General features: G+C 49.7%; 1 protein-coding gene across 3 annotated transcripts in view; it reads right to left on the bottom strand.

Moving 5' to 3' along the window:
- ZCCHC7 (zinc finger CCHC-type containing 7) overlaps window positions 1-8,116 on the bottom strand; it is an 86,335-nt gene extending 78,219 nt beyond the window's left edge. The window contains exons 1-4 of one of the 3 annotated variants that reach the window (XM_063422835.1): window positions 7,910-8,116; window positions 7,304-7,343; window positions 4,879-4,992; window positions 2,484-3,194 (exon numbers count right to left, since the gene is read on the bottom strand). In XM_063422835.1, the coding sequence (XP_063278905.1) occupies window positions 2,484-3,194; window positions 4,879-4,888 (721 nt within the window). In that variant the 5' untranslated portion in view covers window positions 4,889-4,992; window positions 7,304-7,343; window positions 7,910-8,116. The remainder of the gene's footprint in view (window positions 1-2,483; window positions 3,195-4,878; window positions 4,993-7,303; window positions 7,344-7,909) is intronic. The other 2 variants (XM_063422836.1, XM_063422837.1) reach the window with 2 other exon arrangements.
- Between the last annotated feature and the right edge of the window lie 5,472 nt (window positions 8,117-13,588).

Raw genomic sequence — 13,588 nt, 5'->3', positions numbered from 1 at the left:
ATGCTCAATTCCTTTCCTTAAGGAGTTGTTTTTGATGCTGTGGAAGCTCAGCATCCCCATTCAGGGACTCAGATGTGAAAACAGACTCATCAAATGACTGACACAACCGGCTGCTCTCACGGTCGGAGGACTGTTCGCATTTCAGTTCCCTTTTCCATAGGAAGCAAACTGGACACTAGCCACACCACAGCACTGTCATGGGAGGTCTCTCCAATGTACAGTCATAGGCAGTTCCAGAGAAGAAGGAAAAGACAAGGATTCCTGAGTTCTTACAAGCTATGAACATTCCTACTGATACCGCAGGCCCTAAAAGTGTTGTCGCCAAAACACTTATCTCAATCTCTAGAAACCCTGAATTGTGCATGTCTCAAAATATTTTAAATGAATGAGCAGAGAACATCTTTGAGAGGAAAATTTGCCAATATACATTTTAAAAATACATTTCTTTGAACTGAAAATTTTTATATTCATGTTTCAGCAGAATCATTTATAGAGTTGCGAAATCCCAGAACAGTTTTGGTTCTGAGAGGCCTTAAAGATCGCCTTGTTCCAACCCACTGCCATGGGCAAAGACATTTTTTCCCTTAGACAAGTTACATATTATTCTCTATTGGATGAGAGATACAAGCTCAGTAAACAAATTACAGTTATTGTACATTAGGAACATTTATGGCTTCTCTTCCCTACAACTATTTTGATGCTGTTTTGGTTTTTCGTTATACACACACACACCTGCAACAGAATTTATTCTAAGCCTATGTCTTTGCATGGGGATCAGAGCGTATATTAGAAAAGGAGCAGCTGACCCAAACTTTTGTGCACCACAGCTGTTTGAATTGCATCCACCAGAATCTGCAGGGGTTTGGAGAAAATTCTGGTCTACTGTTGAGAACAAAACCAGAGCAGAAGAAGAGCAGGCATATTTATGACCTCGTATGACTTCGTGTGTCTGACTTCCCACTAAAACATCTCAAAAACTGCTCTATATCGCCTACACTCTACGAAACAATTTTAGTTCCAAATAGTGTGACCCATTCACACAGTGCAGGGAAATTCTGCTCCTGTTGTCTGCTCTGTATGTGGCTTCCTTATTGCCAACATTCATTATGAATGAGAAACATTACAATATTTGTCACAAAAACATGACATAACTTAACAAAAACTGCCCCCTGGTACCAAACTCCCATTTGATTTTTAACAGCCCCCTCAGTCAGCACTGGCACACCTGTAAGGCAATTCTTAGAAACTTTTATAAGATTTATAAGGAGGAAAAAATGACATGCATTCCAAACATGGTGTGCTTATTAGGGCTCTGACACAGAATGCTGTGCTTGGCACAAACTGTGCTAAGCTATGCAAAAACACAATTCCAGCAGGTTATCCAACACCTATGGTCCTGAAATACGTGTTTCACCAAAGAAGAAGGCAAAGCCTATTCCTCAGCTCTTCCTCCCCAAAAAGCGCAGCAGCAGTAGCATGTGAACAGCAGCACTGTTTATAGACACTATGACAAAACCTTCACTGATGTCAGCCTGCAGATCAGTGACACAGAATGCTCCATTCCATGCAAAACCTCCTCACTTACATGTGCACCAAAGAAAGTTATGGCATACACGGTTTTTTAACTTCTTCCAATGTATGGTCTATCTTACTTTACTTATAAACTTCTCTTTTTTACTTCTTTCTCCAGCCTTTGTCTGGGTCATGGCTTCCCTCAACATGGCAGGGGGGATGCTGTTCCCAGTAATGGCCTTTGTGCTCCAGGAAACCAGTGAGCAAGAAAATATCCTCGCTGATCATCCAAGCAGAGTTTGCAGTTGCTGGTGATACAGTGTATATTGCACACAGTGGTTATTACAAACACTTGCATAAACTCTGTCACACTGACCTCCACGTTTACAGACCTTCTTTGCTGAAATGTGGAAGAATGTTTTTAACAACACCAAAATGTCAGACTTTAGTGGTTGGGGAAATACCTCTTTGAATTCAGTGCAGAATGCTCATGAGAAGTCAGTCAACTTACGATGAACAGCACAAACTGTCAAGAGTACTGAGGGGGCAATCAAGTGCTGAATTAAGGCAGGGGAAATGCTCAGGTCTCCGCTCCACCCCTTGCCTCCATCCTGTTACAGCTCATCCCTGTCCTGAGTTGAAAGGTCTCTGGTCTGGCACACAGCAACTCCTTACACATTCCCAGAAACACAAAATACACGGCAAGGTTGAAAAGCTCACAGTACAAATCACTCTGATATTACTTCTAAATTTCTACCAGGAAAAAAGCTGTTTTTTCTTCCACATGTCATGCTGCTGAAATAAAGGTATCGAAAAGGTACAAATAATGACCATTTCATTTACTACAGCTTTGCATCTATTGCCATGCACTCGTTTGCTTTCTGTTCATCTTTCAAGTACTGACATCAGTGTCATTGCAGACAAATTGTTGTCCCCACACAAGAACAAACAAGCCAAGAAAAAGCACTAACCTCCGTGGACAGGAGTGACACAGCCCTCAAGGTTCAGCATGATGTCTCCATCCCTGTCATCAACACCAGCTCCCAAGAGCATCCAGCTTTCGACGTTATCACTGTCAGAGATCAAGCTCTCCTCCTCCGAGCTGTTGTCTATTACCAACACATCGTGGATGGCTTGAGGTCCAGCAGAACAGGCTGGGCTAGGCCTCCTACTAGTGCTGTTTCTCCGCCTTCGTGTGCCCACACCAGATTTAGGGAGACACGGGGCATTACATCCAGCAGCTTTGGTGTGATTTGGTGTGGAAGATACCGGGTGGATGTGTGTTCCAGCAGGAGCTGAGGAGCATTTTGACCTCCTTGCCTTGCATTTGTAGATGCTGTCTTCATCTGGTGTATCGGACAGGACGATGATCTCAGGCTCATCTGGAAGCTGAGTACCACCATCAGTGAGTTCAGTGCGCTTCTCATCTTCATCCTGTTTCTCAGTCAGACATGAACTCTGACCCATGACTTCTCCACCATCATCTTCTTCATCCATTTCCAGTGTGCTGATTTCTCCGAGATCTTGGGAATAGTGGATCTGGCTATAGAGATGAAACTCCACCTCGCTATCAACACTCTGCTCACTGGATGACTCCTCAGGATAAAGTTCATCTTCGTACACTTCAGTAGTCTCAGGATCATCATACCCGGTAAACATTCTGGAAAGTGAAGAGTCTGAGTCTACAAAAAAATCAAACCTTTGTATCAGAATGGTCATATGTCCAAAATAAGCCTTCAAATGATACCTTTGGTCTTCTTGAAATTGCTCAGGTGAGTCACAGAACTCTGCACACAGAGCACAAAACTGAGCAGATTTAACAGCTACCTGTGCTCTAATGTGGAACAGCAAAAGCTACTTAAGGATGCATCTGCATTAACAATAACTACTACTTCAGTTCAACTACTTCGGCTCCTGAGAGTGGCATTTACTGAGGTCTCCACTCCCACACGAGGGAGGTCATCTGGACGCTCATAGACCACACCCAGAGCCCTGTGTACACCTTGGGCTCTCCAGTACTGCAGTACATGCAACAAAGAGCCACTAAAACCATTAAAGGATTGGAACATCTCTTGCAGAAGGTCAAGCTGGGACTGCTACTGCACAGGAAGGGAGAGCTCAGAAGGATTTATCCATGCTCACAAACGCCTAGGGCAAGGGGAGTAAACAAGACAGAACCCCCACACTACCGCCTACCAAGAACTGGAAGGGAAATGGACACAAAATAACAGAATACAGGGAATGCCACTCAGATGTAACTCTGTTGCCAGAAAGGCTGTGGAGTCTCCATTCTTGAGGACCTTCAAACCTCAGCTAGGCACAGCCCTGAGTGACTCCAGGTCACTCTGCTTTAAGTCAGGGCTGAAATTGCCAGAGGCTCCTTCCCAGCTCAGCTATCCTGTGATTCCAGCCCAAGGGTGAGTGTGTTCAGAGCTCACAGCCTGCTCCCTTGCAAGACAGGTAATACAGGGACGTTCTGAAGCCACCCCACCTCCTTGAGAGACTACCTTACTTTGTGCTCATGACCACATGGTGCATGGAGTACAGGAAAAGGAATGCTTCCTCTAAAAGTGTCTCTGTATTTCTGTGTCACAATTACTCCCACAGAATTCATCCAGCTTTTTCTAGACATGAAAACTGCCAGATGGAGTTCAGCATTTTGGCTGGGACAGAGGAGTTGCATGGTACTGTTTAAATCCACTTGTCACACACACACACAAAAATTCAGATTTCTGAGCATTGTACAGAAGTAACTTGTGTGATGGTAGTATTTTAAGAACCCAAACATTCCTATCATCAAGGTTCCACTCTCTTACCCAGCTTCCTAAGTAAACATAACACCTAATATGTTAAATATATGAAAGAACAAGGTGGTAATATAAACCTACTACACCACTATCTAGCCTTGGATGCTGCAGAAAGGAAGAAAAAGTAAAACAATGGCACCTGAATGGCTGTAGTTAGAAAAACATCTGACAAACAAATGAAGGCCCCAAACTTCAACATTTTTGTCAACTTCACATGGGGTCCCTGTTTCAAACACGCTGCAACCTGTCCTATCCACACAGCATGAACAGAGCTCCAATCAAGCACATTCACAATATTAACATGTCGTTATGAGGTGTGATAAGAGACCTTCAATAATGCAGGAAAGTAACAAATCTTCCTGAAGATGCTGTGTTTTTAGTGATACTCCAAGAGCCAACTGAATCCAAGTACTCCTTCCTCCCCTTCTGTCACCCAGTGGATAAAGTCACACACAGTAAGCAGTGACCACTGCTAAGAACTTGCAGGTGAAGGGAGCTGACTCATGGACACCTCACAGTGCAGGCAACAGGATAAACAGATGGCAAGCACTATACTCACTTTGATCCATCCTTCTCAGAAGGTCAAACAACAGCTCCTCCTCCTCCTCTCAGGTCCACACGTGACTGGGATAATGAAGGGCTCTTCCTCTTGCTCAGCATGCACACCAGGCCACTGGGAAACAAGAAACATCCAACATCACCACAATATCATCTGTGGACTTGTGGCTCACCATTCTCACACTCAGCCCACAGCCATTTCTTTCCTCTTCAGGAAAGAGAAACAGCCATGTCAGGTACCTGACATCAAAGCAGACACAAACACAGCCTCAAGGAAAGGGAAGAGGAGCTCAACAGAGTCTTGCTGTTTTACAGGTTGCCAAGTTGAAGTATTCTCTCACTGAGTCCATACAGGTAACTCAGAGAAAGACCTGACTGCAACTTCAGATTTCCTTTTGCCAGAGAGAAGTTTAGGGGCAAACATTCTTTTCCACAGAATTATAGAGCAGTTTTGGCTGGAAAAGACCCCTAGGTCTGTTCTCTCAGCTGTGTTCACCTTTAAGTGCCACACCTATGCTTCCAGCTGGACTATCATAAAGATACTGCTCACATCTGAGTGCAAAGAACACACACACAAAAAATACGAGTCCTGCAAAGATGACCTGATTTGATAGGCTGCAGGGAGCAACAACACACTGACACATTCCACTTTGGAACTAAACTACCTGACTTTAAAAAAAACCCACCCAAACCTCAAACCACTGGCAACAGTAGAACCCCATCCCTTTATCAAGAGGAATCCCACTCCTACCTGAAGCCAGAGCACAACCTTCCTCAAAAGCACCTGACTGCCTCTCAGGCAGCCCCTAAGTAAGGACAGTTCAAGTAAAGGGCTACTTAAGTTAAAATTTAAAAATCACAGACATCTCAGTTCCTTCTAACCATTTCCAAAAAAACTGCAACTGGCTGCAGTTGGCAGTGACAGGGATAATTTTCAAACACTGCTTGCCAGCATTTTTCATCGCGCCCATTATGAACCTCACATCCCACATGTGGTGCAGCAGCAGGAGTGGCAGCAGCACCAGCCAGTCAAAAGGGAGGTGCCACTGGCAACTCAAAGCAGGGAGGAAGAGCAAGGCCAACAAACAAGAAATAACAAACAAGATAATTAGAATACTTCAGCCAAAATCCCCAAGGGGATTTGGGATGCTCAGGTCTTCAAAGCCCCATCTGAAGAGGGGACTTTGAAGTAAGAAGCTCAGGGCAATCCTTCCCATGTCATTCCTGTTCACCCATCTTGACTCTGCCAACCTCTCCTTTCCACTGCTTAACTCCAGCATTTCTGCTGCTCTTGCTTCCTCAACTTCTAATAGCTTCCAGAGCTCATCGTGCTTAACTTCAAATACTGAGATTTCTTAAACCTTCAAACAAAAACTAAAACACAGAGATTACTTCTTCCATTGACTTTTTGGACAAGTGTACTATTCCCATCACAAACCATCAGTGAATTCCAAATATTTCCTTAAGTATCTCATTCTCTGCTTGATCTCCACAAATCTAACCCTTTCTGAAAACAGCTGCATTGAGAATAGAGAAGCAAACATGCTCTCTACTGCCCTGGAAGACAAAACACAACCCTACTGTCAGGCTGTTACAGATAGCAACAACAAAATGAAAAAGACAGCTCTTTCAAGGAAATTACTTTACTCTATATCCAAACCAGGGGTCAGATACTGGGACAGTAGGAGCCAGGCTTTTTGTCAGCTTTAAATTTAGTTGTATTTGTGATACATAAACTGCCTGGTGCTTCAGGCTGCTGAGACGCAGACACTGCAAGGGCGCAGTATGAAACTGACAAAGAACTTAAAGGTTCCAGAGCACGCGAATGAGACCTGTCAGTTCAGCTGCTGTAGCTGCTTTTGCACCCTGCATTGCCTGGATTCCATGAGAAAATTATCATTATGAAGCTCGTGACTGAAATGAAAACCACATCTGGGAAGGTATGAAAATGTCAAACCAAAATGTATTTATAAAAACCTACCCAAAGATATAGTTATTAACAGAAGCCCGTGTCAGGAGACAGTTTTTCTCCTCCTGCTCTGTTTCTGTACCCAGTGTGATTCCAGCCTGCCTGTGCCTTACAGGGGCAACCACAGGGTTCTCACAGCAGGTGAAAAAGGCACAACCCTCATCCACTGCCCAGGTGAGACTGCAGCCATCAGTCACCTGTGGCTGCCCCATCTGGGGTGGAGAAACCCTTGCAGAGGAATGTGGAAAAGTGTCAGGAGATGGGTTGGGAGCAGCCTGTGCCCTCATTTTCCGTGATCTAACTGTGATTTTTGGCTAAATACTGAGATGCAAATCCTATCCTTGTACCATTGGCTCTTTGAGGAGATACAACTGCTCTGGACTTTCTTTAAATGAAGTGTAAAAAGAGAAGTACAGCTTTAGAGAAGAGGTCAGCATTTTTCTAGTGGCAGCTATACCTTCAAGAGATCACAGGAATATCTCTTCCACACCCGAACCCTGGAAAATAACAAAACATTTCACTCTTACTTCAAGCCTTTCAGAAGATTTTTTTCTTCCCATAAGCATTATCCAGATAATTTAAGAGTAACATGCTTTTCCTTGGATCCTAAGGCTGGATGTGGTCTGTTGAGTGGGAACGAATCAGGAATGGGAATCCCGGGTAAGGGGAGGGACATCCTGCGGGAAAGGGAATGCACACCCTGAGCACCGGTGGCGGCCGAGGGAGCACGCGGAGCGCTGGTCCGGGCACACGCAGAGCCCTCCGTAATTCCAGGGCCGCTGGGGACCGGGGCTTGTTCCCGGGGCTGCCGGAGGGACCGGGACACGCCGCAGGGATCCAGGGACCGGCTGGGAGACTAGGCCGGGATTACGGACACCGGGGGGCCGGACCGCGGGGCGATCCCGGTTGCGTAACCGCGACTGGGGCGGAGAAGCCGCCACGGGACGCGGGGGAACCGGGGCCCTGGGGAGTGGGGTCCGCCGAGGAGGGCGGGTCTCGGTCGGGCCGGGAGGTGCCGGAGCCCGGTGGGGCCAGGTGCCAGCTAGTCACGGACGGTACTCACTCACTGCCGACACCGGAACTCAGTCGGTGTCAGTGCTCGGCACCGGGACTGACCGAATGGTCAGCTGGCCGGCTCGCTCGCTCACCCACGGCCAGCGCTGCGCGCCACGACTCCCCCAGTACCGTGTTCCGCTCCGGCCGCGCCGGGACCCGCCGAGCAGGAAGTGGCCGCGGCCTGGCCCCGCCGCCCGGCCACGTGCTTCCGGCCCCCGCCCCGCCCGCGAGGCCCCGCCCCGCCCGAGCCCCGCCCCGCGGCCATGGCCACGCCCCCCGAGCCTGGGCGGGCTGAGGGGACGCGGCTTTGGGGCGGATTTAGCGAAAATCGGGTGCGCGGGGACGCGGAGTTCCAGAGTCGCGCAAGCCTCGGGGTGTGGCCTGCGCCCCGCCCGGTAGCACAGTGCTGTGAGAGGATCGCGTCTCCATGCGCGGAGTGGACAGAGCCCGGCGGGTGGCGTGGTCCGAGAGGAGGCGGGGTGGGAAGTACCTTAAAGTTCATCCAGTCCCGCCCCACGGCACGGACAGAGACAGCTGGCACTAGACCGGGTTGCTTCGAGCCCAGTGCAACCTGGCCTGCAACATGTCCAGGTGTGGGCCAGTCAGAGCTTGTCTGGGCAACCTGTGCCAGGGCCCAGGTAAACCTGTGCCATCACCCTAATATCCCATCTAGTCCTGTCCTCTGTCAGTGAGAATCCCTTCCTCTTGTTCTGCCACTCCAATCCCTGTCTGAAGTCCCTCTCCAGTTGTCTTGGAGCCCCTGTGGACACTGGAAGGGGCTCTAAATTCTCTCCAGAGCCTTTTCTCCAGCTGGACATTCCCAGCTTTCCCACTCTATATCCATAGCAGAGATGCTGCAGCCCTGAGAGCGTCATACGCATATGTGCCTGAATATGCAGGTACCTACACATGTGCTTACACGCACCATAAGGGTCCTGCCATCCTTGCTGGACTGTTCTGTCCAGCAGCTGTGCCTGCCCCGTATCCCCATCTGCACCCGGCAGGCCCAGCCTCGCTGTCTCCCACCAGTGAACTTGCAAAAACCCCAGTGTCTCCAGTATACACCTTTCTGATGCCATGCTTCCTGGCCCACTATCCGACCTTGCTGGTGGGCGCCTGTTTATCAGGGACATGCCGCCTCCCTCCAGGTGCTGCCCCTCTGCACACAGAGCCTCTGACCAGGGCTCCAGCTCCTCTGGCAAGATCTGGGACCTCCACATACAAAGATGTGCACACAGCAGAGAGGAGTCCTCACCCATGTAAGCAGACATCCTGTTTCATACTGCCAGAAGGAGACATAAGGAGTGTGTGCGGGGTGCTTCTGCTTTTGTGAGTGCCACAGGTGGGGTGACCCGCAGCACACAGCAGCAAGGAGTCAGACAGAGCCTCCGAGGAGCAGGAGAGGCATCCATGGATGAGTGAGAAGATGCAGGGAGCTGGGGGAGATTCCAGCCTTGTCTGCTGCTGCAGGGACAGTGGTGTGCCTGGTTGCCCTGCAACCATGGAGCTGCTGCTCCATGCTGCCCCACTCCCCTGGGGCCAGCAGGGCTGCCTGTGCAGACAGACAGCGTGCACTGGTACATCCGCTGAGCCCAGAGCTTTCATTTTCCATCTCATTTTTTGTAGGCCTTTCAGACTTTGGGGGTTTTCTTAATGCAGTGCTAGTACTCTGTTTACAATATTACTGCCATGTAATTATGACCTGTGATTTGCCTCTGCAAGCGCTAGCACAGGCAGGTATGTGTGGCCTGGAAAACTGCCTCTTGAAAGGCAGAATAATGTGTTTCTCTGATCCTCCAGGCTCTAGGTCTGGGAAGAAGAGAACAAAACCAACCCATAAGTAGGAAGGTTTTATCTTCTGGCAGAGAGTGAGGGAAACCTGACATAGCTGTGACATCTGGTACTGGCCTCAGGTACTTTGCCCTGATCTCATCATGGCACCTTTCAAAACAAAAATGTTTTTAATGCTTCTGGATGTTATGAAACCTACTCAAATACGGCAGGTAATTAATTACTGTAGAATATACACTGTTAAGATTATTAAAGGATGAGCTGGAACTGCAGAATGTTATGCAACTGTCCTAAAGACTCTGATGATAACCCCTGGAACCTAGCCTGTGTCTGACCTCAGTCTCCCAAATTACTGACCCTGACTCCTCTCTGCAGGCTGCCACCTTGCCACAGCCTTGGCTTGTCCCCATGCCCGGGCAGGTGCCTGGGGATGGGACTGCCCTCTCCTGGCTGGGGTGGTGGAGTGGGCAGTAGCCACCAGGCTCTGGCCCATCAGCCCCCACTGTGAAGCTATTGAAATAGTGTAAAATACACGTTTGGAGAGAGACCTCAGGTCAGGTACGTTTCCCCAGAGCATTTCTAGGAAATTAAATTCTCTATTTACAGAAACAGCAGGAGAAAGATTAGAGCATTTGGATTTAGCACTGACTACGGTGGTATTCTACACTTCCAAGAACCCATTCTTGCTGGATTTGCCCCTTCAAAGGAAGTTCTTTGGGGTGGCATAATAGCAAAAAGTCAAAACCTACCTCTGAGGCATCCCACCTGCCCTAAGAGACTCTCTCCCACATTGCCCCAGGGCCACCACAGCTCAGGGGACATCATTCCCCCTGGATGGGAGCAGCACAGCTCCAGTCTGGCCTTGCTGCAGGGCACTTTGCTGCTGCAGAGAAGCAGACAGAGGTGCCTGCATTCAATTCAATGGGACCCAGGAGTGATCCTCAGGCCCTGACACTTTCACCCTTGCACCCCTTTGTCTCACAAGCCAGCTGAGTCGGGCTGCTGCCTTTACTTCTAGGGACTCTTTCTTGGTAGGAGTGACAAACTTCACCTGCTGCACACCTGAGCCCAGCCCAAACTGTTTCCCTCCTCCCCTGGACATGCTATCTTTGGTGAGCCAGTGATTCGCTCATGAAGGGAGAGGAGCTTGGCACAGATCCTGAGGTCCTGGTGCTCACATGTGGCCAGGAGATGAGGAGATGTCTCTGCCTTGGCACCCTGTTGCAAGTGCTGAGCAACATCCCCGGTTGTTCTTAGTTGAGCTGAGGGGCTCCGCTCCCTTCCCGGAGGACGTCCGCTCTTCCTCCACAGCTCTCAGACTTCTGAGCTGTTCAGGTGGCAGGGTGCACCTTCCTGCAGCCCAGAGCCGGGCCGCAAGGCTGCAGGGAGCAGTCGGCTCGAGAGCAGCTTTCCCTGCTGCCGACCTGACTCCGTGTGCTGGGAGCTGGAAGTCTCTTGCGAGCCCGGGCTGCGGGGCTTCGCCGGCGGCACCGGCACCCTCGGCATCCGAGCCCGGACAGCGGGCTCCCCCGGGGAGGGGCACGGCGGTGTTGTGACCGCTGTCATTTGCTCAGACCCACCAGAAGTCCTGTCAGTGCAGGGAAAGGAGCATCCATCCTCCGCGCCCGGCGGCGCAGCCCGGCACCCCGCGGAGCCCGTCTTTTCCAGCCTGCCTGCCCTGCGCAGGGACGCCAAATGGCTGCACAAAGCCAGGAAAGGGCCGGCCTGCGGGCACACCCGTGTGTGTTGCAGGGACAGGTGGCTTTGCAGCAGCCTCAAAGGCTTGGGGACAGAGCTGTGTCTCCTGCTGCTTTCCAGATTGGAGGAGACGGGTGGAGACCGTAGTTCTCTCCACCAAAACCTGCATGTGCTCAAAAAAGGAAGAGAAAGGAAGAGAGACGTTTCCCCGAGAAGTAACCTGTCAGTTCGCGGTCCAGGTGCCGGCAGGTGGCACCCCAGAATGCGCGGCCTTTCTGCTAGCCTGGCGCTGCTCACCGGGGGACCTTCAGCCTCCGCCCGGCTCCCAGCACCACAGGACTCTCGGTGGCTCTGACGCTAGGGCCAACAGCCATCAGAAAGGACACCGAAGTTATGTTTTCCATTTGATTATTTCCAAAGTGTTTTTCTAAATGCTGAGGGAAACTGCACAAAAGTTCTGAGGGTGACAGCACAAAAGACACCCCGAATATGCCTCAGCAGTATTACACATTAATAAAGTCTGTATGTCAGGATGTTGGCTCCTGTTCCTCTAACTTTGCTGGACACCAACCCTGTGAGATGAAAAGGCTTATGAGAGATGCAGCTTCACCTGGCATTCCTAGAATTCACAGCTGGAAGGTGACACCCTGTCCATGGGGTTGCTGAGGAAAATCTCAGGACACTTGGCCATGGTGGAAACGTTGGGTGATGTTTCTTCTACTGTGGAGCAACATGAGGACATGATTGAAAAATGTAGGCATGCAAGGAGGTTAATTAAATCTGTTTGGGCAACGATCTTCTTTTTAAGAGCCTAATTTTGCAGTCTTGTCAAACACTTTTTTTACCTGGACTTGTTGAATCAAGCAGGCTGTACTTGCTTCTGGTCACCTGTGCCAAGGGGAGTTCTCTTTGACTTGCATAGACAGTTTCCTGACAATCATATTGTTTTCATCTGGAAGCTGCAGCTAATCGTGGTTTTTCTGTGTTGTGTGTCTGGGCACATGAACTCCCTTTTTGTCTGTCCTGATCCAGTAAAAGAGGTAAACTCCGAGGTGATGAACCTGATGATCCTTCTTGAAGCTCAAACATGAACCTGCCACACTCTACCAGGCAGGATCAGCCAGTATTCTCTGCACTGGCCTCACATGGAACCCTCCTGGAGAGGTGGCAGCTGCAGGAGGGCTGAAACTGTTCAGGAAATGCTGAGCAAGGAGGCAGGGAGAGGCAGGGCAGAGATGGGCCACCAGATGAGGAATAGCTGAACCAGGACAGGGAGGAGGTGGCTGACATTTCCCTCTGCAGATAACATTTTCCCACCTTGCCTCCCATTTCATCATCAGCAAACTGCCTTGTCCATGTCACAGGAATGGCACTTTAAATGGACTTTACAGGGAAATGGCTTGAAAATCATCCATGTGGAACCCTGGCAGACCACAGGTGCCATGCCCTGACAGGGTCTCCCTTCATCAAAGTGTGGAAGTGATGTGCAGCTCTCAAAGCCGCTGGGTCTGGGCATAGACCATAGGGACATCACTCACCACACGGTGTTTGGACCTGTGCAACCTCTTGCGCCACAGCCCATCACCATCCTCAGCTGTCTGCAGCAGGAACAGGAGCACTTCAGAAGTTAATTAAATTCCCACCCCCCACCTGATCCGCTCCTCCTCCTCCCAGTGCTCCACTTTGCTGCTTCAAACCGAGCAGCGGGAGAGAGGAGGGAGTGTAATTATTTAGCTCCTTAGAGCCAGCTCTACAGTGCTTCAAAGCTTGTTAATTACAGTTTCAGCCGCGTGAGTCAATGGAGGACCAGAAGAGCATGTGGGGAGTGGGGGGCACGGGCTGAGGGAGGGGAAGGACTCTGAGAAGGCAAAGCCACCAAAGCTGACAGTCAGGAGAACCAGGGTGAAATTGGGCAGAGAGCCAAGGGCATGGGCATATAGAAACCTGGGAAAGAGCCACAGGGAGTGGGAGGCAGCTGGAACACAGAGGGAGGTAGAGAAAAGAGGGTAAAGATGGGGTTGTGTAGGGGAATGGCATGGAGTGTCTACAGAGGGTGACAGGGACACAGAATAGACACCAAGGGATGTTGTTCACTGGTGTCACAGCAGTGTGTCCTTTGTGCCCTTCTCTGGCAGAGCAGGTAACTGCCCAAGCACTGTATCAAAGCACTGACAGTGCCATTGGGTATGGCATGATT

The sequence above is a fragment of the Prinia subflava genome, chromosome Z (assembly GCF_021018805.1).
Source record: "Prinia subflava isolate CZ2003 ecotype Zambia chromosome Z, Cam_Psub_1.2, whole genome shotgun sequence".
Taxonomy (NCBI): domain Eukaryota; kingdom Metazoa; phylum Chordata; class Aves; order Passeriformes; family Cisticolidae; genus Prinia; species Prinia subflava.
The sequence above is the reverse complement of the archived record's forward strand: the minus strand, read 5'-3'. Positions and strand labels throughout refer to the sequence as shown.